This window comes from Coffea arabica, chromosome 1c (genome assembly GCF_036785885.1).
Source record: "Coffea arabica cultivar ET-39 chromosome 1c, Coffea Arabica ET-39 HiFi, whole genome shotgun sequence".
In the NCBI taxonomy this organism is placed as follows: Eukaryota; Viridiplantae; Streptophyta; class Magnoliopsida; order Gentianales; family Rubiaceae; genus Coffea; species Coffea arabica.
This window is the reverse complement of record NC_092310.1, coordinates 54,612,079-54,632,058: the sequence shown is the minus strand read 5'-3', so window position 1 is coordinate 54,632,058 and position 19,980 is coordinate 54,612,079. Positions and strand designations below refer to the sequence as shown.

The 19,980-nt window shown below is 38.2% G+C and overlaps 4 protein-coding genes across 8 annotated transcripts; all 4 read left to right on the top strand.

The window, feature by feature from the left end:
- Nucleotides 1–1,272: 1,272 nt before the first annotated feature.
- LOC113728567 (uncharacterized) lies at nucleotides 1,273–2,238 on the top strand. Its single transcript, XM_027252984.2, has 3 exons — nucleotides 1,273–1,425; nucleotides 1,533–1,862; nucleotides 1,956–2,238. Exons 1-3 carry the CDS (start codon nucleotides 1,374–1,376, stop codon nucleotides 2,138–2,140), a joined length of 567 nt encoding a protein of 188 aa, XP_027108785.2. The 5' UTR covers nucleotides 1,273–1,373; the 3' UTR covers nucleotides 2,141–2,238.
- A 999-nt stretch (nucleotides 2,239–3,237) lies between these two features.
- On the top strand, nucleotides 3,238–9,223 carry LOC113729680 (uncharacterized). 4 transcript variants are annotated; one of them, XM_027253936.2, is made up of 12 exons: nucleotides 3,247–4,154; nucleotides 4,593–4,709; nucleotides 4,802–4,994; nucleotides 5,178–5,344; nucleotides 5,439–5,613; nucleotides 6,008–6,069; nucleotides 6,730–6,811; nucleotides 7,103–7,160; nucleotides 7,322–7,422; nucleotides 7,685–7,768; nucleotides 7,860–7,930; nucleotides 8,786–9,223. In XM_027253936.2, exons 1-12 carry the CDS (start codon nucleotides 3,592–3,594, stop codon nucleotides 8,913–8,915), a joined length of 1,803 nt encoding a protein of 600 aa, XP_027109737.2. In that variant the 5' UTR covers nucleotides 3,247–3,591; the 3' UTR covers nucleotides 8,916–9,223. The 4 variants fall into 4 exon arrangements, 3 of the variants coding, with proteins under 3 accessions (XP_071934679.1, XP_027109737.2, XP_027109746.2); XM_027253945.2 differs by having other exon boundaries at nucleotides 3,867–4,154; nucleotides 4,783–4,994; XR_003458183.2 differs by lacking the exons at nucleotides 7,860–7,930; nucleotides 8,786–9,223 and having other exon boundaries at nucleotides 3,239–4,154; nucleotides 7,108–7,160; nucleotides 7,685–7,769.
- Nucleotides 9,224–12,175: 2,952 nt separating this feature from the next.
- On the top strand, nucleotides 12,176–16,125 carry LOC113729646 (uncharacterized). Its single transcript, XM_027253908.2, has 2 exons — nucleotides 12,176–13,168; nucleotides 15,730–16,125. The coding sequence occupies exons 1-2, from the start codon at nucleotides 12,609–12,611 to the stop codon at nucleotides 15,950–15,952; spliced, it is 783 nt and encodes a 260-aa protein (XP_027109709.2). The 5' UTR covers nucleotides 12,176–12,608; the 3' UTR covers nucleotides 15,953–16,125.
- Nucleotides 16,126–16,922: 797 nt separating this feature from the next.
- On the top strand, nucleotides 16,923–19,247 carry LOC113729658 (mitochondrial import inner membrane translocase subunit TIM10). Of its 2 annotated transcripts, XM_027253917.2 has the most exons (6): nucleotides 16,924–17,092; nucleotides 17,217–17,280; nucleotides 17,505–17,557; nucleotides 18,192–18,230; nucleotides 18,371–18,440; nucleotides 18,861–19,247. In XM_027253917.2, exons 2-6 carry the CDS (start codon nucleotides 17,230–17,232, stop codon nucleotides 18,909–18,911), a joined length of 264 nt encoding a protein of 87 aa, XP_027109718.1. In that variant the 5' UTR covers nucleotides 16,924–17,092; nucleotides 17,217–17,229; the 3' UTR covers nucleotides 18,912–19,247. The 2 variants fall into 2 exon arrangements, with proteins under 2 accessions (XP_071934670.1, XP_027109718.1); XM_072078569.1 differs by lacking the exon at nucleotides 18,192–18,230 and having other exon boundaries at nucleotides 16,923–17,092.
- The last annotated feature ends 733 nt before the right edge of the window (nucleotides 19,248–19,980 follow it).

The following is a 19,980-nucleotide window of genomic DNA, read 5'->3' as shown; positions in this document are numbered from 1 at the left end:
AACTTTTAATGCATTGTACTTCCCGAATTGTACTTCGATTTTTTTTAAAAAATTTTAAAATTTGAGTAAGGATAATGACATATTTATGAGTCATACACAAAATAAAAGCGACATATATCATAATAACTGTAGATCTGTACATATTTAAATAGTAATGTAATAGAATTTTAATAAATTTATGATCTCACGCAAAAAATTAAGTTTAAGATTGGTATGAAAGCAGATATGATTTCGGTAAATTAATCAGTATTTTTCGTTCCGTAACTTTCAAGAATGTTCATACGATTAATGTACAAATTTATGCCCCCGAATTTTTAGTTGTTCTTTTGCCGGCTTTTGGGGTTAATTCTGGAATTAGGTTTATAAATCAACAAAAGTCTAATTACGGCTGTTGAAAAAAAAAAAAAGAATTTTTAGTTGTTCTTTTGAAAGGGGAAAAAAAAAAAGTCATATAATATGCATCCCTAGAACATCTCGTATCATACCTGTCACTAACTATGGTTGCCATTTACGAGTTAACAAATATATGCTGCTGATGCTGCTTGACGGCCGAACGTGAACGGCAATCTGCCAGCGCGCACAGTTCACAAGGGCACAATTGCACAAGCAACACAAAACCACAACTCCTCCTGATTCTCTACCGCATTTATCATTGGATACTAAGATTAAAGTATCTATTTTCAATATCACAGACAAACTAGTGGCTTTGTAGCAACGTCCAACAGAGAAAAATTAGGCCCAACACGTAATCCCTGCTTTCCTTGGGGCCTCTGTGCCCTGCATTGTCTTCACCCTTCGAGGGCTTTTGGACTTTCTCCCACTTGTTACATTGGCTGGCTGGACTGCTAAGGCATCCAAGTTACCTGATACATCGTGTCGAAAAGAAGCAATTTTTTTGTTATTTTATGTGAGTAGCCAATGCTCTGTTGCCCTGCCAAAATGGTAGTTCTTCTCTTCTTCTTCTAGAGAAGAAAATGAAAATGACATGAAACCATCGATGTGAAAACAAACGATGACTCAGGCTTCCAAAATCTAACCAAAACTACGCACTACGTACCCAAAAAAGTAGTCTAAATAGTTTATGATTGCGTCGTTGGGTAGCAGAGGACGGAGAGATCAATCAATCCAAATCATTCGTCCCACCAAAATTAAATTAACTTTCTGAGGAAGGATGTGGAGTATGAAAACAATTCACCAAATCTTTCTTGACTTAATGCATCGGTCATTTCTACATCTGTCATCACTCTTTCTCCTCTATATAATATAAAGACCACAGGCTCCAGTATGGTAAACAGTCTGAAGCAACAAGAAAATTCGAGCTTCTCTAGCTATCTCTGAAACCTGAGACTGAGAGCACAGCAATCCATAAAGAAATGGCATTGGTTCTCTTCCTTGTGTTTTCACTTTTGCTACAAGGAGCCTTTGGTATGCAGCTAAAAAGATCTTACCTTGCCCATCCTGATATTCTTGATTGAACAAGAGTATTTTGTTCTTTCTTCTCTAATGATGACTTTTGTGTCAATTTTATACAGGAGAATTAATATGCGAAGAATTGCCAGCTGAAATGTGCGCATTTTCAATTTCATCCTCGGGGAAGAGATGCTTGTTGGAGACTTATGCACCAACCGATGCAACGACCACGTACCAGTGCAAGACATCTGAAGTTGCGGCGAACATTAACATGAATGGACACGTCGAGACTGAGGAGTGCATCAAGGCCTGTGGGCTTCAAAGAAACGTTGTTGGGATTTCATCAGATACCCTCCTTGATTCCGGATTCGCATCCGAGCTTTGCTCTCAGGATTGTTCAGAGAACTGCCCCAACATTGTTGATCTTTACAACGATTTGGCTCTGGCAGAAGGTAAGCGTTCTGGTTTCTGATATGAATCATCTATGTTGGATTGGATGAGGGGGGTAAAGAGCTGATGCTGTTGAATTTTGATTGCTTTTACAGGCCTGAATTTGTCAGAAATGTGCAAGGCACTGAAAAACAGCCCACGCCGCATCATGGCTCAGGTCCGAAGTTCGGGTCCTGCCTCTTCTGCTGCTGCTGCTCCGTTTGCAGCTGAAGCATTGAATCCTGCCTCAGTTGAATCATTATACTCCGCTGCATGGGCTCCTGCTCCCCTGTTAAATTAATCTCAAAATTAGCGTACTGTATTACTCAATGAATTTGCTGCTATGTGTGTAATATTTGACGAAATTATTCTGATGGAGTGATATGTTTTAAGTTCGAATTTCTTATTTGGGTACAGATAATCTGTTTAGCCATTTAAAGCGCGATTGTCCCAGATTAATCAACCAACCAAAACAAGACCAGATGAAGAAGACAATAGCTTCAATAGAATTACATGCAAAAAAAATAGTTTGCACTTTTCTACCCAAGCTACGGATTACAATTTTCCCTTGGAATATTTATTGGTTGTTCGAGGGGCAAAAATGCATTTGCCTCGTGTCTTTTGCAGAAGCCAATTTAATCCTACGCGTCTTCAATTTTGACAACCCGATGAATTTGGACACCAATTTACCAAAATGAAATAAGAATTTGGTAAACTTTCTCTGCTTATTTGGTCGGACGGACTTGAAAACGTCGAGGAACAAATAGTTATTTTGCCAAGTTAAAAAGACCAAATTGGTAAGCATACAAATTGTTACAGGAGACCCTCCAGGTAGCCGACCTAGTGGTGTAGTTTCTAATTACATCATCCACCAGAGTTCGAACCCTGTAACAAAATGGGAAATAATCCAACAATTCAAATAAGGGTTGGGCCTGAAGTGGGTCCAGGCCCTTTTCTCTGGCAAAAAAAAAAAAAATTTGTTACGGGACTGTTGGTCAAATAAAATCCCTCAAGACTAGAGGTGTTATCGAGCCGAGTCGAACTCGATTAGCACCATACTCGAGCTCGAGCTCGATCAAAATTTGTGCTATTCGAGCTCGAGCTCGATCGAGTAAAAAAATTTGGACTCGAGCTCGATTCGATGAAATAAAACTAAACTCGAACTCGATTCGTTTGAACTCGAGTAAATATCAAGCCCGAGCTACTCAAACTCGAGCTTGAGTTTTGAAATAAATCTATAATTTTTTTAAAATATAAAATATATAATATAATATAAATATATAATATAAATAAAATATGAAAGTTCGATTAAACTCGACGAGCACTCGAATATTTATTTCTTGAGCTCGAACTCAATTCGTTAAATTTAACGAGTAGAGCTCGAGCTCGAGTCAAGCTTTTGATCAAGCTGCTCGCGTGCTGCTCGCGAGCAACTTGACTTGCTAGCACCCTTACTCAAGATAAGAGGGGCAAAAAATAAAAATAAATAAAAGGTTGTCTCTCAACTTTTCCGGTCCGCGAAATAACATCCCCCGCCCCTAATTTCCAACGTATTAGTGGTGGTTTTCCGGCACTAATCAACCAAAAGCCCTCCAAAAACCCACCCCATTCCCAACTTCATTTGCTATTCTTTGGTCTTTACTCTCCGCCTAACTTAAATTCATCAATTACCCGTTTCAGAGCTCGAATTTGACCCAAAACAGCTGAATAATCAAAAAAAAAAAAAAAAGTACCAGCACCAGAAGATGATCGATGGTTACGATGATGATGCATCCACATCACCACCAAACCACTGCTCCGCCGCCGTCACACAACCACGGCAATCCCCCGCCGCCTCCTACCTCTTCTATTTCCCTTAGATCCCCTGCTTCTGCACCTCCTAATAACACTACCAACGACTCTACTCCCACTTCTGCTTCTACCCCTCACTCTCAGCAGCCTCACTCCTTCAACCACCTCATCTCTCTGGGTCGTGGGGATCATTACCTCCCATTGGGGCCTTCCCCAGCCCAAAACCAACCCCAAGACTCCTCAGGTTCCATTTTGACCCGGGTTAGGCTCTCTGATATATTGCCTTACGATGGGCCACCTGTGGCTCCCTACTTCCGAGCTGTGGAGGCCCTTTCCGGGTCCCTCATGAGGCACAACGCAGCCGTGATTGAGGTTGGTTGTGACGATGCGGCTTTGCTACGGTGCGGGCTTGAAGCGGCCCGGTTGTTTTTCCGGACTAGAACTACACATGTTCCAAGTGGTGGTGCTGGTGCTGGGAGTTGGGGTAAGGGTGGTCGAGGGGTTTATATGTATAGGCCTGGAAGGTAAAATATGCTAACCAACCTCATAAAGATATATTTATTTTGACTACCATTAGTGATTGAGGAGCTGTGGAAAGAAATTGTTGTTGAGAATGTGAAACTTACGTAAATAGAGTAATTTAAGCGGTTAAATTTCGTGTCCTGCATTATTTTGTGACTTAAATTTGTGCGATTATCTTGGAGTTTTAAAATTTTATTAACAGATTATCAATCATTCCAACCATATAGTGGGAGCAGAAATCAGCAAATATTGACCTAAAAAATTGGTAATTGATTCTGTCTGAAGACACTTCTTCATTGACCATAATGAATAGTATAAATCTAAATTAGCCCTCCTTGTATATTGTAACTCTCATGGCTTTTTAGTGCGTCCTCAATTCTACAACAATTCATGTGCTAGCTTACGCATTTCGGATGTAAATGCCTGATTTCTTCCAACAGGTCTTTGGAAGATATGGACCCACCCCCTCCATGCATGGCTGATGTTTTTAGATGTATGGGGAAAGCAGCTCGAGCTGCATTATGTGCCATTGCAAGGCATCTCCGTCTCCGCAGCGAGTATGAACATGTTTTTGAAGTATATACGCTTGCTTTTGGTGGTCAACTTTAGTGTTTTCTGATCTGTATTTAGAATGTATCACTGCTTGCAGTGTTTTCAACCACTTGCTTGACGATAGCCCATTGCCTGCTAACGAGGCTTCTTCATCAGTGCTTGTTGCAACCTTTTCCAGTACACACTCACTAAATGGAAAAGGATCTACAGGAGGTGGAAAGCTGAGTGGAAATGGTGAAGTAGAGAAGGGGCTGTTGACGCTGATTTCTTCAGATGCTGCTGGACTTCAGGTGTTGTAACCTATATTTGGACTTTTTTTTTATGATCAGTAGGTAGGTTGCAACAATATGTACTAATTTCCTGGATTCCTTTTTAACTGCTTTTACATCTTTTCTACATTTCAACTAGATCATTTTTGGAATTGTAATGCTTCAACACTTTGTTTTCCTTGATTAATTATCCACTATTTCCAGGTTTGTGACCCCAATGGCCGTTGGTACCTGGCTGATAGTGGTTTAGTTCCTGGGGACCTTTTACTTCTCACAGGCAAGGCTCTCAGCCATGCTACAGCTGGTCTGAGGCCTGCGGCTTCACATCGCTCTGCATTGGATATCCCTCCAGTAACTTCTAGTGGCGGAAGGTAGATATTGGCGCTTAAGTGTAATTTGATAGTTGCCCAAGAATGTCATAGGTTGAAGAAATTTCTCAACTGATCAGTGCACTTTGCCCTGCAGGACATCCCTGGTCTTTAGGCTCATGCCACAAGGCAATGCAATACTTGATTGTTCACCAATTGCAGCAGCTGGTCATGTCATTCCTCAGAGTTATGTGCCAATCTCTGTAACCCAGTTTATGGATGACCTTTCTGTAGAAGAAGATGTACTATGTAACCAGAGTGATATTGCTTATGTAAGTTCCACTTTCCTGTTGTTTATGTTGAGATAGTCAACGAAAGAAAACATGGAGTTTTATGAACTCTGAATGCTTAATTTCGCAAAGTAATTTTCTTGCTTATGGAGTTTTTGAGTAACTTTATTATGCATTAAAGTTTCATGTATTGTTTCCTGTTCCTGTTTTTGGAAGCTACCGTCTGTGATGCATTCCGTATTGATTTCTGGGCAAGGCTTTGTTTTGTTTTTGGCCATTTTCAAAGCATTGGGTCTAGGAACTCTTTCTTTTTCGTGAGAAATGGAAGAAATTTGTTTTCCCTTTTGTCTGGCACGGTTTCCTTAACATCAATCCTGAAGATGGATAATCTAGCAGCAATATGTGAAGAAATTTTATTTTAGATCTGGATCAACAGGTGGCACAAGATAATTTGAACAGGGAACCATCATTGAGAAGTGTTCTCTCAGATCCTTTATCGTAAGTTGAATTCTCTTTCAATTTCAACTGTTTGATCACTGCTTTTGTAGTTTAACTTCCCAAATTTGTGTTATGTTTTGTTACAAAGTCAAAATATTTATGGACATGGTATCAATCTTGTTGATAAAGTCTTTGTGAAATAGAATATTTGCTAAAGATGTCGGATGTTACGAATTAGTTGAATTTGGACTACTTCTTCCTGACCTTCAGACCATGAAACATTTCATATTTTCTGATAGTGTACTTGAGGACATAAAAAAATGTAGAGTATGATTTGGTTATATAGCTCTTTTGATTTCTAGAATGTAGGCAGCTTTCAGAGGAAAAAAAGTGCACATGAAGAGTGCATGAAAAGCAGGAGTCTAAAATGTGGATTGTTATCAACTTGTTTGTTATATCCCTAATTGCCTGATAATTTTTGTTATATTGATATGAGATGCTACATGGAAAGAGATTTGGTTAACTGTTAATTTTGTGGTTGACCTCAACATGAATTTTGGTCCTGTTCTTTTATGTGAACTGAGCCTCTTCTTTTTTGTTTTCGTTTTCTCTTTTCGAGGTCCAACTATTCTGCTTCTTAATAAATGTGGGTGTTTTGAGTATACATTGATCTTTATATTTTTCAGTTCATGTGAACATTTGACTCTACCCATGTTTCAGTGGTGCATTCCTGGAAGATGCTATGTTTGTTTCATGTGGACATTCTTTTGGTGGGCTCATGCTTAGAAGGGTCATCAGCACGGTAAATGGGACAAATACCTCGTTTCTTTCTTTCATTTCCTTATATTTGTGAGATATATGTACACTTTTTGGATGACCTGAATATGCAACTGATAGCTTGGCTTGATTACCTGATTGTTAGTTGTTGGTGCAATTCTTTTGCTGGTTGTTAATATTCTGGGAGAAGATTTGATGGGAAAAGGGCTTCTCAAACATGAATAGGATTATTGTTATTGATCCTTTCTTGTTTTGGTATAATGAATCTATGCCTGAAGTGAAGAGTTAGATTTACTCCATTTTTTTTTCGTCACAGTCCAGATGTGCTCTCTGCAATGCAGAAATCGAGACCAGATCTCTGATCCCGAACCATGGTAAGTCACCTAGGTTGTGTTCCTTGCAGCCTCCTCCTTGGTTTATCTGGTTTTGGTCGTCGCTGGTTTATCTGGTTTGTACTATGAAAGGTATTTGTGTACATATTGATGTTGTCTTCTTGCTCTGGAGTTTAATATGTTGCTGCTGCTTTTATCCACAGCCCTAAGAGCAGCTGCAGCAGCAGTGAAGCATGAGGACGATAGGAGGCTATTCCATAATGCAGCTCTGAGAAAGCGCAGGAAGGAGATAGGGGAGCATAGGGTAAGATTTTATTTGCGTGACTTGCCTACATCCTTCGTAGACCTTTATTTGTTGTTTTCTTCATCTCTGCACATGAATTTGTTTTCATAAATTCAATTGTATTGAAATACCATTCAACCTTCATCATTTTGTTTGGGAAATTTGATACTAGTACTTGTATCCATCTATGTATCTTAGTTGCATATTTTCTGCCTTGAATGAGAATCAGATGGTATAAAGGTGTGTACTACTATTTGAGAATTATCGTCTTTGACCTTCCCAGGAAAATGGAGACATTCCTTCTGAAAATGGCCAAAATAGAGGTGTACAATATCCATTCTCAGTTAATGAGAAAGTGATGATAAAGGTGAGTTCTTGCCATGTCATTGGAATTATGCTACCTTCATTTATTGAAACTCTAAAGGAAAGTTGTCAGTAAGAAATGTTTAATTTTGCAGGGAAATAGAAGGACACCAGATAAATTTGTTGGCAAAGAAGCAGTGATTACATCACAATGCCTTAATGGCTGGTAAGTTGCCTGCTTTATTTTGTGTTCGAATTTTTGAGCCTTTATATCCTATGCTTGCAAAGTGCTTTTTTGTTGCACTGAACATAATCTTTTTGATGGTGCTTTTGGCACTCTCAAGTCCCAAACCTCGTCTTTCTTTCCCTTACATGCAGTATGTTTGTAACTTTTTTTTTTTCTTTTTCCTTCCAAATTGCAACATGTGCTTTTGTCAGTCAAGTGTCAATCATTGCCTTTTTTCATATTACGTACAATGATTATGTAAATTTTGCTCGTACCCTTCTAACTGTTTTTTACTTTAAACGTTTGTGAAATACTTTTGCAAAGTTGCAAGTTACCAATGTGTTCATTTCTACCTCCCTTGACGCGAAGGTCTTTGATTTTGAAAATGGCTTCAGATTTATAACTTAGTTTTGGGAAAAGGATGTAATTTTGAGTCTAATGACGAAAGTTGTTAAGGATGGGCATTGACACCTAAATGGTGGAAAATTAAGCAGGTTTAGTGCTCATGGATAAGCATTGGATTGAGTTGACTTTCTAAAAGATATATATTCCATGATTTCTAATCTGTAAACGTGAAGTAACGGAGCAACTCTGTCTCAAGAGTCGCTAATGACAACACAACATACTCGTACGGGTTGAGCACAAAAATAGAATGTCACATCCCTAAAAGTGTGTAGGAATTCATTGTGTTGTGTTTGAGTTGAAGTTGATTCTCGGTCTTCTTGAGATGCTGGAAATTTCACTCAACTTTCGGCTGGGATAGAAAGAAGGGAAAATAACACATTTTGTTAACTTGTAGAGTAACAGTATGCTCTTTTGAAAGATTTATGCAATGGCTTACGGTAATTATTTCAGGTACTTACTTAAGATAATTGAAACTGGTGAAAATGTTCGGCTGCAATATCGTTCTCTACGGAAGATCCAGACTGCCCAGGATGCAGACGATGGAGGCCTGTCCCTTCCTGTGCAGAACAGCAGTTCATAGACTATAGCTATTAGTTCCGACTCCCGATCTGACATTACCAAAATTCATGAAGGGCCTCAACTCAAAGCAGCTGTACGCTTTACCCCTGTAAAAAAGGAAGCTCTATATTTACCGTAAGCTATGGTGCTAGTAGTCTAGATAGTTGTTGGGTAGAAGCTTGTAAAGAAACAACCCCATCATGACCAAGAGGATACAAGGGCACAGCAGTTCCCTGGTCCTTAAGAAAGCAAAAGGTTCTGTGGATCAAATTGTTGCAAAACAACGACTTCGTACTCATATATGAAAGGCACAGATTCTGTTCTTGACCACGTTCCCCCTGTTGAAGAAATATCAAAAGAATTCATGATGCCATTGATAGAAGAACAGTTTCTGCATATATGCGTATTTCGTGGTCCTTCCTTCCGGCGTCGGGATCTTCTCAATGCATCAATGCATGCGGGCTTGGTAGAAATGCCGTCGGGATCTCCTCAGACACCCTTCTTGATCCCTCGTTTGCAGCCAAAATGTTGTTGATCTTCACCATGATTTGGCTTTCGGAGAAGGTAAATAAATTTAAGTAGAAGTCTACTGAAATTTCATTAGAAATGATCCCTTCGAAATTGTGCCTTTAGGACTTTCATCATTAATCTTAATATCCGACAGATTTTTGGTTAACCATGGACCGAACTTTTCATCTTCCATAAAATCTTTTACTAATAGATTTTGTCTATTTTCATTTTTGACGTAAAGATGTTAATCAAATTTTGTCTTTCTTGGTGGGGAAGTGGTTACCTGAACCTAATATTATCCACAGAAACATATTAGATGTTGCTTCAGGTACTAATGATGTTGATATTTTTTTGGTATAGGCCTAGCGAAATATTATCCTAAAAATAAAAAAAAATAAATAATAACAAAACAGACCTAGCGAACCACACGATGAATTTCGATTTTGGACCTCCAAAAATCAACCACATATTTTTACAAATTTAGAAAAAAAAACAAAAGCTACAATAAGGCCACAAATGAGTCTATCATCCATAAAAAGAATTGGTCCCCATTAAAAGCCATGGACGGCGAGGCCGATAAACCATTGGCCGGAGAAGAAGCTTTAAATCCAAAAGTAAAGAATCTTGTTGCTCTACGGGGAAAAATATTTGAACCTTTCACGGGCCACACAATTAACTAACACAAGAAATTGACACACCAATTAACATTTTCGCATGAAATGTGTTACTGTAAATTTGGCTGTGACACGGTCGAAAGTACGTACGAAGGATCTTTTGTCACAGCACACATGAATTGAATCTTGGAGAATGCTTTTCAGTTTCAGCACTACAGTCGGGACTCGGGAGAAGAACAGGAAGCTTTACTTTTTAGTTTAAAAGCGAATTATGACGTTTGCTTTGAGGCCGACGGCAGGGGGCAAAGTCCTGTTTTGTGGTAGTTGATGAGTAGCCAATTATTCCGTAAGTGAAATCTGGTCGCAAATTCGTACCATTGAGTGCTCTCAACGTGTTGCATATGTTTAACCATTTCGGTGCTTGCAGGTTGCTGTTGATTATGGCAGTGGATAATTCAAGCGCGCAACCCCTAATTTGGCTAAACCAAGGGGTTAGCTTCATTAACCTTGGCTCTGTCCCGATTATGTAAATCTTGCACAACACAGTGCAACGTGCATTTGGACAGGAGGTTATTTGAAATATTATTTAAACTCATTATTACAGCGCTTTTTGTAACGTGATATATGTGAGGTAAAAATATGATTAAAAAATATAAAAAAATATATATTTGTGATACAAACAAGTAAATCATTTATTGACAAATACTAACTTTTATCCAAACATATGTATTAATAGGACAGCGACATGATTAGGTTAGATAGCCATACACAGCTGGACACTCATAATCTGTGTTGACACAATGCAAAGAGGTCCGGTCCCGATAGCAAATAGGGGTTTAACCTTGGGTTTTCTTGATGAGAGTTGCAGTTCCAATTAGCATGATAATAATATCAAATTTTAGGTATGTTATACATACATACATATATATATATATATGTAAATACGTTAATGTATAATAGATCATGGACCTTACAAATCTGAAGTTGTCAGGTTCAAATCGGCTGATGTAATTCTTACACCTTTTGGTGTAAAATCATACAAGTCGAATGTAAATTTAAATTTGTTAACTCATACTCCCTCCGTCCCACTTTGATAGTCCTGTTTTCCTTTTTTATCTGTCCCAAATTGCAGTCCACTTTCCAATTGAAGAATGTAGTTGTATTTTCATTTTCCTAAAATACCCTTATTCAATACAAGTTGTTGTTGCTATAAACCTACCCCATTTAATGAGAGTTGATTCTTTTTTTACCATCAATTCAAGTTCCCATAAAGTTGTACTCTATTTAATGTGAGGGTATTTTAGGAAAATAGCAATCTAAATTTACTTTTCCAACAAAATTAACTACTTTTTCTTAAACTGTGTGAAAAAAGAAACAGGACTATCAAAGTGGGACGGAGGGAGTACATAACTAAATCTATATAAAATTTAAAATTGCATCACAACTGTTTTAGTTTATGCTAATGTACTAATATGAAATTACACGAACCAAGTTGATCTTGACAACTTTATAATTTGTGAGGTTTATGTTCTTTAATGTATACGCCAATATTAGTTAGAGCCAGTTTGATGTCTATTAAGTAAAAAAGATAATTAAAAAAAAATGTGTCGAGAAAATATTTCAAAAGCTTTTCCTTAATCTTTTGACTATTTAGGCCAACGATTACTCTCAAATTTTGATATTGAGATTATTCATTTCCAAAATGAGAAAACTTGGTCAACAAATTGGCATGTTTTATTCCCTTTGAGACTGTAGCCTTGAACAGGAGAAGATTAAAAGGTACTTATTTCAACCATTTGTCAAATGATTCAAGTTTAGCATGTTCAAATCCCTTTACAAGTGCATGTTACTTACGACCCCTGTGTAAACTGTAAACAATCGAGAGAGAGAGAGAGGAAGCAATAGCATCATGAACTAATCCACTCGTCTCTCCATTTTTCCAAAAGTACAAAAGAAAGAAAGCAGATGATGGGAAAGCATTGGTCCCTACTTGGAAAAGGGGTCCCCCATCAACGCAACGTATTATCCCCTTGCTGCTCCAAAGCCAAAGGACAAGGAACTGAAGGAAGGAATGAGCGGAGATAGTCAGTCACATACAGTCATTATTCATTACTAATTGCTACTTATCCAAAACCAGTCATCACAAATTACTTGACAAGTATTATTCACTCGCTCACTGTCACACACACACAGTAGCAGAGCAAGAAATGTTTGCGTTTCATTTCACTTTCATCAGCTCAGCACTCCGCCCTCCCTCCTCTCCAAGCTGACACGACGCCTCTGTCTCTCGCCAGCCCCACCAACCTCTCTAGCCCCCACCCCCGGTCACACTCCATTTCCCTTGTCTCTTATTTTTCACAATCCTCATACTACCTTGCATACGTTACACTCCATATATACTGCTATGTCCTGAGAGAGAGGGAAATTTCCTCCGCCCTCATTCTTCACTCAAACAAACACACACTCATGGTGAGCATTGTTAAATCCAGCCCCCTGCCCCCCATGCTCTTCCAAACTTGAACCCAAAAAATAAAATAAAATAACCAAAATATTTCCAACCACACTGATTTTTTACTTCTGGGTTCTGTAAAATGTCGGCTATTAGCGCCACCACATGCCCAGCTGACATAGAATCGGCCGACAATTCCGCTGCTGCTGCTGCTGGTAGTAGCACTAGTCTCCGCCGCCACCGCCGACGCCGCCGCCGACGGAGGCCGAGGCCATCCGTAGCTGCCAGCAGCGAGACGACAACTGACGGGAGCTTTCGCTTCTCCGACACCGAGGACGACAGCCGTTCGTTGCATTCGCAGCTTGGTGGGTCGTACGAGGAATGCCGGTTCTCGACAGAGTCGGAGGGTATTTCGGTGCCGAAAAGGCATAGCAGCCGAAGAGGGTCCTCTACAGTTTCCGATGAAGAGGAAGAAGGGATGGTGGATTTGGAGAGTGGTGAATTGGAGCTCAAAGTTCATAGTAATAGAGCCCAGAAAAGAGAGTGTAGGATTTGTCATCTGAAATTCAGTGTTGCCAGGAGTGGTAATGCCGGCGGCGGTGACCAGAGTAATATTATTGAATTGGGATGCAGTTGTAAAGGGGATTTGGGTTCAGCCCATAAGCAATGTGCTGAGACTTGGTTCAAGATGAAGGGCAATACGTAAGTATCAAAATCTGATCTTTAAATTTTGCTTTATTTCTTATCTTTAAAAATCTGATCTTTTTACAGGAATTGCTTAGGTATGTGACTTTTGTTCATCTCTTTTTCATTAATAGTGTAATTTTGCCTGGTGTATTTTGGTTAGTTAATTTTTGGCTCTGTTTTGATGGAGAAATGAATTTTGCTGAGTAAAGTTTGTAACTTGAGACCTGCTTATCCTGCTTAAGCCAAGGTTTGGTGCTTGCCCGAATTCTCCGAGTAAGTCTGTTTTTGGCAATTTGCGTGATTTTTGTTAGCAAGTGCCTTAAAATTAGGGAATTCGGTAAGAAGTTTCTTTGTAAGAGATCTATTTCCCCGAACTCACATTCTGGGAATTTTGCTTTTGTTGATAGTGTTGTTCTGCTTCTAGTGCCAATGAATGCTTTTCATTTTTGTTTAGATATTCATTCTTGTTAAATGTCTAAGATGCTTGCTACTTCGATTTTGCTTACCTTTTATATGCCATATGACTCTTTTATGTTTCTACGGTTATCTCTGAATAATGCCTGCAGAAAAAATGTGTCTCGTGAGATCTGTGGTTGAAGAATGTACTCTAGAATGTGTTGATGGGGGCCCCACATTTTCTGTTTCTTTACTTTTGTTGGAATAAAGAAGAATCCTGTTAGTTTGATATTTAGGGTTCAAAATGTGTTGTTGGTCTATAACTGAAATGGCAAGTTAAATAGGTAGGGAAAGCTTTATGTCTCCTCCTGGATATGTAAAAATGCTTGACTTCAATACCAAGATTGCCAAAAGAATGGAAATTACCTGGTTTGAAGCAGGGAAATTTCACCATTCTCTACAAGCTTCGTAGAGTAATGAGTACATAATCCTTTATCATATTGATGCACATCATTATTTCAGATGGCTGATTGTGGATATAAGTAGCTCCAGAAAATGAAATTTTTACTGGATTCTTTCCATCTTAAACATCGGAGAAGAAGCACTAAATTGGGGTTTATCAGGACCAATGCTACGAGCTTCCGATTCTTTCCATCTTAAACATCAATCGTGTGTTACTTGCATTATTGTTGCTCCTCGTTGGATTTATTGGTGTTTGTCATTGTCCATATTCTTTTGCCATCTTGCTGACATATCAATTTAAATTTGAAAAATGTGTCCATTTCAGTATAGCAGCCAATTATTGATCGACACATACTTTAGCTCCTATTTTGTGTATATAACACAGTTGTTAGACAGCATTTCACCTAACTTTTGGTGATATCATGGATGTTAGGTGGGGCTAGTGTACCTGGGATCCATGACTGTTTACGATATGCTTTTACGCACTTTGTCACCTGATTGCTTGTATGTTTCCTTTTGTTCTCGAAGATTGGGTGATATGCATTATGATTTATCAATTCTCTTTTCTTTTAGATAGATAGATGCTGCTACATATAACTTCAAACTTTTCCCTTTACCAGTAAGCCTTCTTTTTTGACCAGCTTTATTTCATTTGATCTTGTGGTTGTTTATGTGCATGATCAGATTATTTGGTTTTTGGAGATCATCTGATGGCCTGGGTAGCATTCCTCTAATTTGCTTTTTGATGCTTGTTCCCTCTATGAATCACGAAATACTGCTATAGAGCTTGTCTGACAATCTACAGTCAACCTTCTTGTCTATTCAGGAACAAAGAATAAACAGTTGTTGGTCAAATTTTTAGTACTGCTTACTCTCTTTTGGTGTGTAGGAGATGAAAAGTTCATAGGAAGATAATTCTGATTATTAAGAATTAAAAGTTCAAGCCACTCTTTTGCCGCAAGTATAAATATGGGCAGTTGAACATTTATGTGAATGCCGGTTGACGACTCCTTTTGAATGTGAATCTCTTGCCATCCCAATCGAGTACCAACCACTATTCCTCTGCTTCTCAGACCCCTCGACCAAGGCAAATCAACCTCCCTCAAATTCCTCCCTCTCCCCCAATCTCCCTCCATATCCCTCGCCCAGAACAAGTGCTCTGTCAATATCCTGATCACTGGAACAAGCAAGGAGCTTTGACCACATGGTGAAGGGAAATTAGCTTTAGAATTTATGTTGCATTTCCCTTTTATCTTACCAGACCTTTAGGTCCATGCAAGCAAATCCCATACCAAACAAATGGATTCTGTCATCGTCTTTGTATTTATGTTGGCAAGGTAGTTGCTGGAAATGATTTTGGTAAACTTTAAAGAGATTAAGCAGATGAATTTGGCGACATTTCAAGCAGATGATTTTGGCGACATTTCAACTCTGGCCATGCGCCGGCGAGCGGACATAGCTGATAGCAGTTATTTATGAACTTCTTGAGAAAAGCATCAAGATGGTACAGAGAATGGTCAAACTTTGTAGGCCAGAAACTTCTTTGCTTTTGTGTTTCCAACTCTCATATTTTATTTATTTTTTTTTTTTTTGGGAAATATACGGAGACCAGAACGTATAAAATGCAGAATTTTGACCATTTAGAAAAGCCTTATTTCAGTTGCTTCTGGTGTATCATGTGGACTGACTGCCTGTGCCTCGTGTAAATGTTTATCCAGAACTTGTGAAATTTGCGGCGCCCCTGCAATGAACATTGCTGGAGAACAAGCAACCGAGGTGAACAGTGGCACTGGTATAGCTACTGCAGCATCAACAGCACCTGTGGTCTTCTCCGAGACCCGAGGTTACTGCCATGGCCGTCGTGTCATGAATTTTCTGCTTGGGTGCATGGTTTTTGCCTTTATAATCTCGTGGCTTTTTCACTTTAAAATACTGCCATGAGTCCGGAAGAGCAGCAGCATCTGGATCAGAGAGCACAAGGAGATCTTCGCATGTGTGTGTAATAGGAATAGGCAGTAGAGTTTGCAACAATCACTGGGATTTTATTTATAGTGTGTAAATTATGCCGAGGACTCTGTACCATTTCTTGCTAATTGTTAGATTATCATTTTGTATGCTGCGGGAGATGAGATGATTTGATGTGTTGATTATATGTGACTGATGACTGATGACCGACCCTGGTGGTGCTACGTACGGTACCCTCCCATCTTACTTTTTTTCCTTTTCAGATGCCGTGTTTTTCTTTAGTTGAATTTTCAATCAATATATAAAAGCGATTACAACATATTTATTACAGAAAAAAAAAAGAGGCCTGTTTAAGTTCCAAACAAGCTTAAAAAATTACTCAAAGCAATTAAATAAAAAAAATTACATTCTTAAAAAGTTTGATTCATTTATTTATGCATCAAATAAAATATTTTTGGTCTCTTTACATATATATATGTATGTATTAAAAGGGTTAAATCCATATTCCTCTATTTTGAAACAACACATTATACAAGTTTTAATACTAACGGTACAAGTTATAGGTTAATATTTACATCCGTTGTGTTGTTGTGCACTTTGTATCGTACTATTATTATCAATAAAAGTTGGTGAGATTCTAAAATTGGATTACTGACATCAAGCAAACTCATTTCTCTGCGACAAATGTGAGTATTTGTATAATATATAGTATACATGTGCATTTAGAAGAGTACAAGTATTTGAAATTGCTCAAATAAAAAGTATTTTTCAAAAAAAAAAAAAACCTTGTTAAGGCCTGACGGGACCCAAAAGAAAAAGAAAAAACCGTTTATTGTTATTTGTTTAAGGTTAAAAATGGAAGAAAAAAAGAAACTTAACCGGACGATCTGGTACATGATATACATACATACATCGTATAGTAGGTACTCTACAGTAAAATCAGGGTCTACATGCCCTTTTCTTTGTATTTTATTTTATTTTTTGATTTTTTAAAGATTTCAGGGTCTGCAGGGTTCAAGACCAGTCTCTGCTCCTTAAACCCTAAACCTCAAAATATCCGACTTGACAAGCAATTCTTCGTTGTTCCGCATCAGGACTTTATTTGGCCTCCGATTTGTGAGCCTCTTTCCTCCATCTGAGCTTTTCTGAGCCTAGTCTTATCTCCATCTTCTTCTTCTTCGTTTTTTTCCTTTTTGTTTGTATATAAATTAAAGTTTCAAGTCTTTTTCCTTTTCTCCAGAAATTAGTGAACAATGGCTGCAAATAGTGCTCCTCCTCCTCCTCCAGGAATCGACAAGGAACTGGTATCTTACCTTCCTGATTATATTGACCTCGATATCTGCTCATGCTGATGATTTTGGTTTTTTTTTTTTTTTGGCTAATTAGTCGTGAATTTTGAGATATTGGTTTTAGAAATAGTCTGCGGAATCATAGAATTTACTCAGTGCTCAGCGTTGATTGTTTCAAGTAAAACTAAGCAGGAATTGGTTTATAACTTTATCATCTTTTTATGTGTATGACTTGGCAGATTTTGGGCATGGCAGAGAAGGAGATGGAATACAGGGTCGAATTATTTAACAAGTAAGGCCTTCCACATTGTATTATCTTCATCTCAATCCTAAACAGTTCTTGTTCTTATGTGGGATATAGGCAGATCAAACTTCGAACTTTTGCATTTATTCCCGAATTTAATTAAGTGGGAGGATCCATCATAAGCGAGCCTAGCGCGGCTTATTTCACTTATTGACTGCTTAAGAGAACGAGCCGGAAGGCTAATTGATTTTAGGTACAGTTTTCTCTTGTTAGTGAAGAATCACCTCCTTTTCTTTACGATATGCTTACTTTCTTCTTTGCTCAAATGACTGAGAGTTTTCAATGGATTACCACAAGTGAGAATTTTGTTAGGTAATATGAGTATTATAAATTAGCTCTTTTTTTTTTTTTTGGTTATATTACATATAGAACTTTACTTCAAAATCTTGAGAAAAAAGAAAGAAAATGAAGGACTTAGATACCTTCTAGTCTGTTGCTTATTCAATAGATAATTATTCCTTTCATACTATGTTGAACCTGTAGATCCAGAAGCAGAAGGATTGTTATAAATTGGCAAGTGCCTGCTTTTAGAGTAGCTGATACTGTTCTTGATTAGAAAATTAGGTCTTCCAAGTACATATGCAACCTGATTTTTACTCGTCTTTTACTGTTGATCTTCCAGGCTTACACACACATGTTTTAACAAGTGTGTTGAGAAAAGGTATCGATTTTCTCCTTGTTTCGATTTCTTATCTATTGTTGATGAATATAGCTAATATAGCATGTTGAAGTTTCTGCTTTTCATTTCCTATTATGATGACACTTCTCTGGATTTGCAATTTGAGCATGTTTCTCCTAAAGGTACAAGGAATCTGAGCTGAATATGGGAGAAAACAGCTGTATTGATCGCTGTGTTTCTAAGTACTGGCAGGTAACACACTGGATACTTTAATTTCACTCTCATATGTAAACTGAGGAAGCCATGCATCACTAAAAAAATTGACTGCTCGACTACCGGATGCAATCCTTGCATTTCAGCATATTGAATAAATATTGTTGCTGCAATTGTAGAAATTGCCAAATGATAAGCACCCTGTACGTTCCATGGTGTAGGAGATACAGTTGTGCTCTGATGACCTTTAGGAAATTTATCAGTGCCATGAATAGGAATTAGGAAGTGACTACTACAAGTTGAAGAACCAAATGAAAGGGGTAGTTTCTGCTTTACAATTACTTTCAACTTGAAAAAGGAGAGGAAAAAGAAAGGGCTGGGGGTATGTAGTGGACGCTATAGGAAATGTTACACAAATTAATAAATACATGATCTTGTCTCTTAATTCGTCTTGTTCAGGTGACAAATCTGGTTGGACAACTGCTTGGTTCTGGTCGGCCTCCAATGTGAAGTCTGGTTGTTCTGAAATTACTCTGAAACATTTTTCTGCACATTTTCTATAGAATGCTCCTACCTGCTAACAAGGTGGAGATCGTGTTCCAGAAAAAAATCCAGTTGCTTTAGCATGAATTAGTGCTTAGTTGATGCTGCATCTAAGGCCATTTAAATTGTCTCACTAGTAGTTTTAATCTGAATTTTGGCTTACCATTTTGAGCTAGAAGCTGACCAGCCTCTTCTGAAAGCCTGAAACCATGCCTATTGAGTATTAAGCGTGGTTGTTGGACCCTTATCTTTTTATTCTTCAAGCATTGGTCCAAATAAAAATGCCTTTCATTTGGTTTCTAAGTATTGCTTGTTACTGAATTGGTTTAGTGGAGATTTCAAATTAGTCATAATACGTTTTTTTTGGTATTATGGAGATTTCAAATACCATTTCTTTTACTTCTTTGCTCCTAACTTCTCTTATTGTCATCGAAGCTGGCGGAATAATGATCCACTACACATATCTCAGAATTCATTCTTACAGGAAACCCTCTCCTTAGCCAGCCCAACCCCTGTAAGTGTCCGAGGTGATGAAGCTCAACAAATTTTCTTTATATTCATTTGAAAAAAAAAAAAGGAAAATAAAACTGGATGTACGAAAGCAGAATTATAGTTATCGATTTTGATAGATCATATATTTTCAGAGTTAATATGTTAAAATTGCTTTTCAAATTAAGGGCGTAAATCAGCAAAAAAAACAGCAAATATTGACGATCTTATGTCCTAAAAAATGTAGGTGACAGTCTGAAAAATTGTAACTTGTTCGTCTGGGGTCTTGGGTTGGGGAGTTGACGGTGGGCTGCGAATATCGTAATGGAAAAGACCTGTCTGGACGCCGGGGAACAAGAAAGCTGATCCGAAATCTGGCATATCGAGCTTTGATAATTTTTCACGGGGCCGGGCGATTGATCTCAGATCTCTTGCCCGGGCCTTAAAGCCCCCATTGTTTGGTCAGATCTAAAAGGTCCCCTACCAAACACTAATTGTTGCTCCTCTGGCCTTATTGGATCGTCTTTACAAGAATGTCCCTTTACAA

Bases quoted from the DNA above. Each gene is read 5' to 3' on its own strand.
- LOC113729646 (XM_027253908.2), top strand. From the start codon at position 12,609: ATGTCGGCTATTAGCGCCACCACATGCCCAGCTGACATAGAATCGGCC. The intron at 13,169-15,729 runs GTAAGTATCAAA...ATGTTTATCCAG, and splicing joins TTCAAGATGAAGGGCAATAC to AACTTGTGAAATTTGCGGCG.
- LOC113729680 (XM_027253936.2), top strand. From the start codon at position 3,592: ATGGTTACGATGATGATGCATCCACATCACCACCAAACCACTGCTCCG. The intron at 4,155-4,592 runs GTAAAATATGCT...TTCTTCCAACAG, and splicing joins TATATGTATAGGCCTGGAAG to GTCTTTGGAAGATATGGACC. The intron at 6,070-6,729 runs GTAAGTTGAATT...CCCATGTTTCAG, and splicing joins GTTCTCTCAGATCCTTTATC to TGGTGCATTCCTGGAAGATG.
- LOC113728567 (XM_027252984.2), top strand. From the start codon at position 1,374: ATGGCATTGGTTCTCTTCCTTGTGTTTTCACTTTTGCTACAAGGAGCC. The intron at 1,426-1,532 runs GTATGCAGCTAA...AATTTTATACAG, and splicing joins TTTGCTACAAGGAGCCTTTG to GAGAATTAATATGCGAAGAA. The intron at 1,863-1,955 runs GTAAGCGTTCTG...TTGCTTTTACAG, and splicing joins CGATTTGGCTCTGGCAGAAG to GCCTGAATTTGTCAGAAATG.
- LOC113729658 (XM_027253917.2), top strand. From the start codon at position 17,230: ATGGCTGCAAATAGTGCTCCTCCTCCTCCTCCAGGAATCGACAAGGAA. The intron at 17,558-18,191 runs GTAAGGCCTTCC...TTGATCTTCCAG, and splicing joins AGGGTCGAATTATTTAACAA to GCTTACACACACATGTTTTA. The intron at 18,231-18,370 runs GTATCGATTTTC...TTTCTCCTAAAG, and splicing joins AACAAGTGTGTTGAGAAAAG to GTACAAGGAATCTGAGCTGA.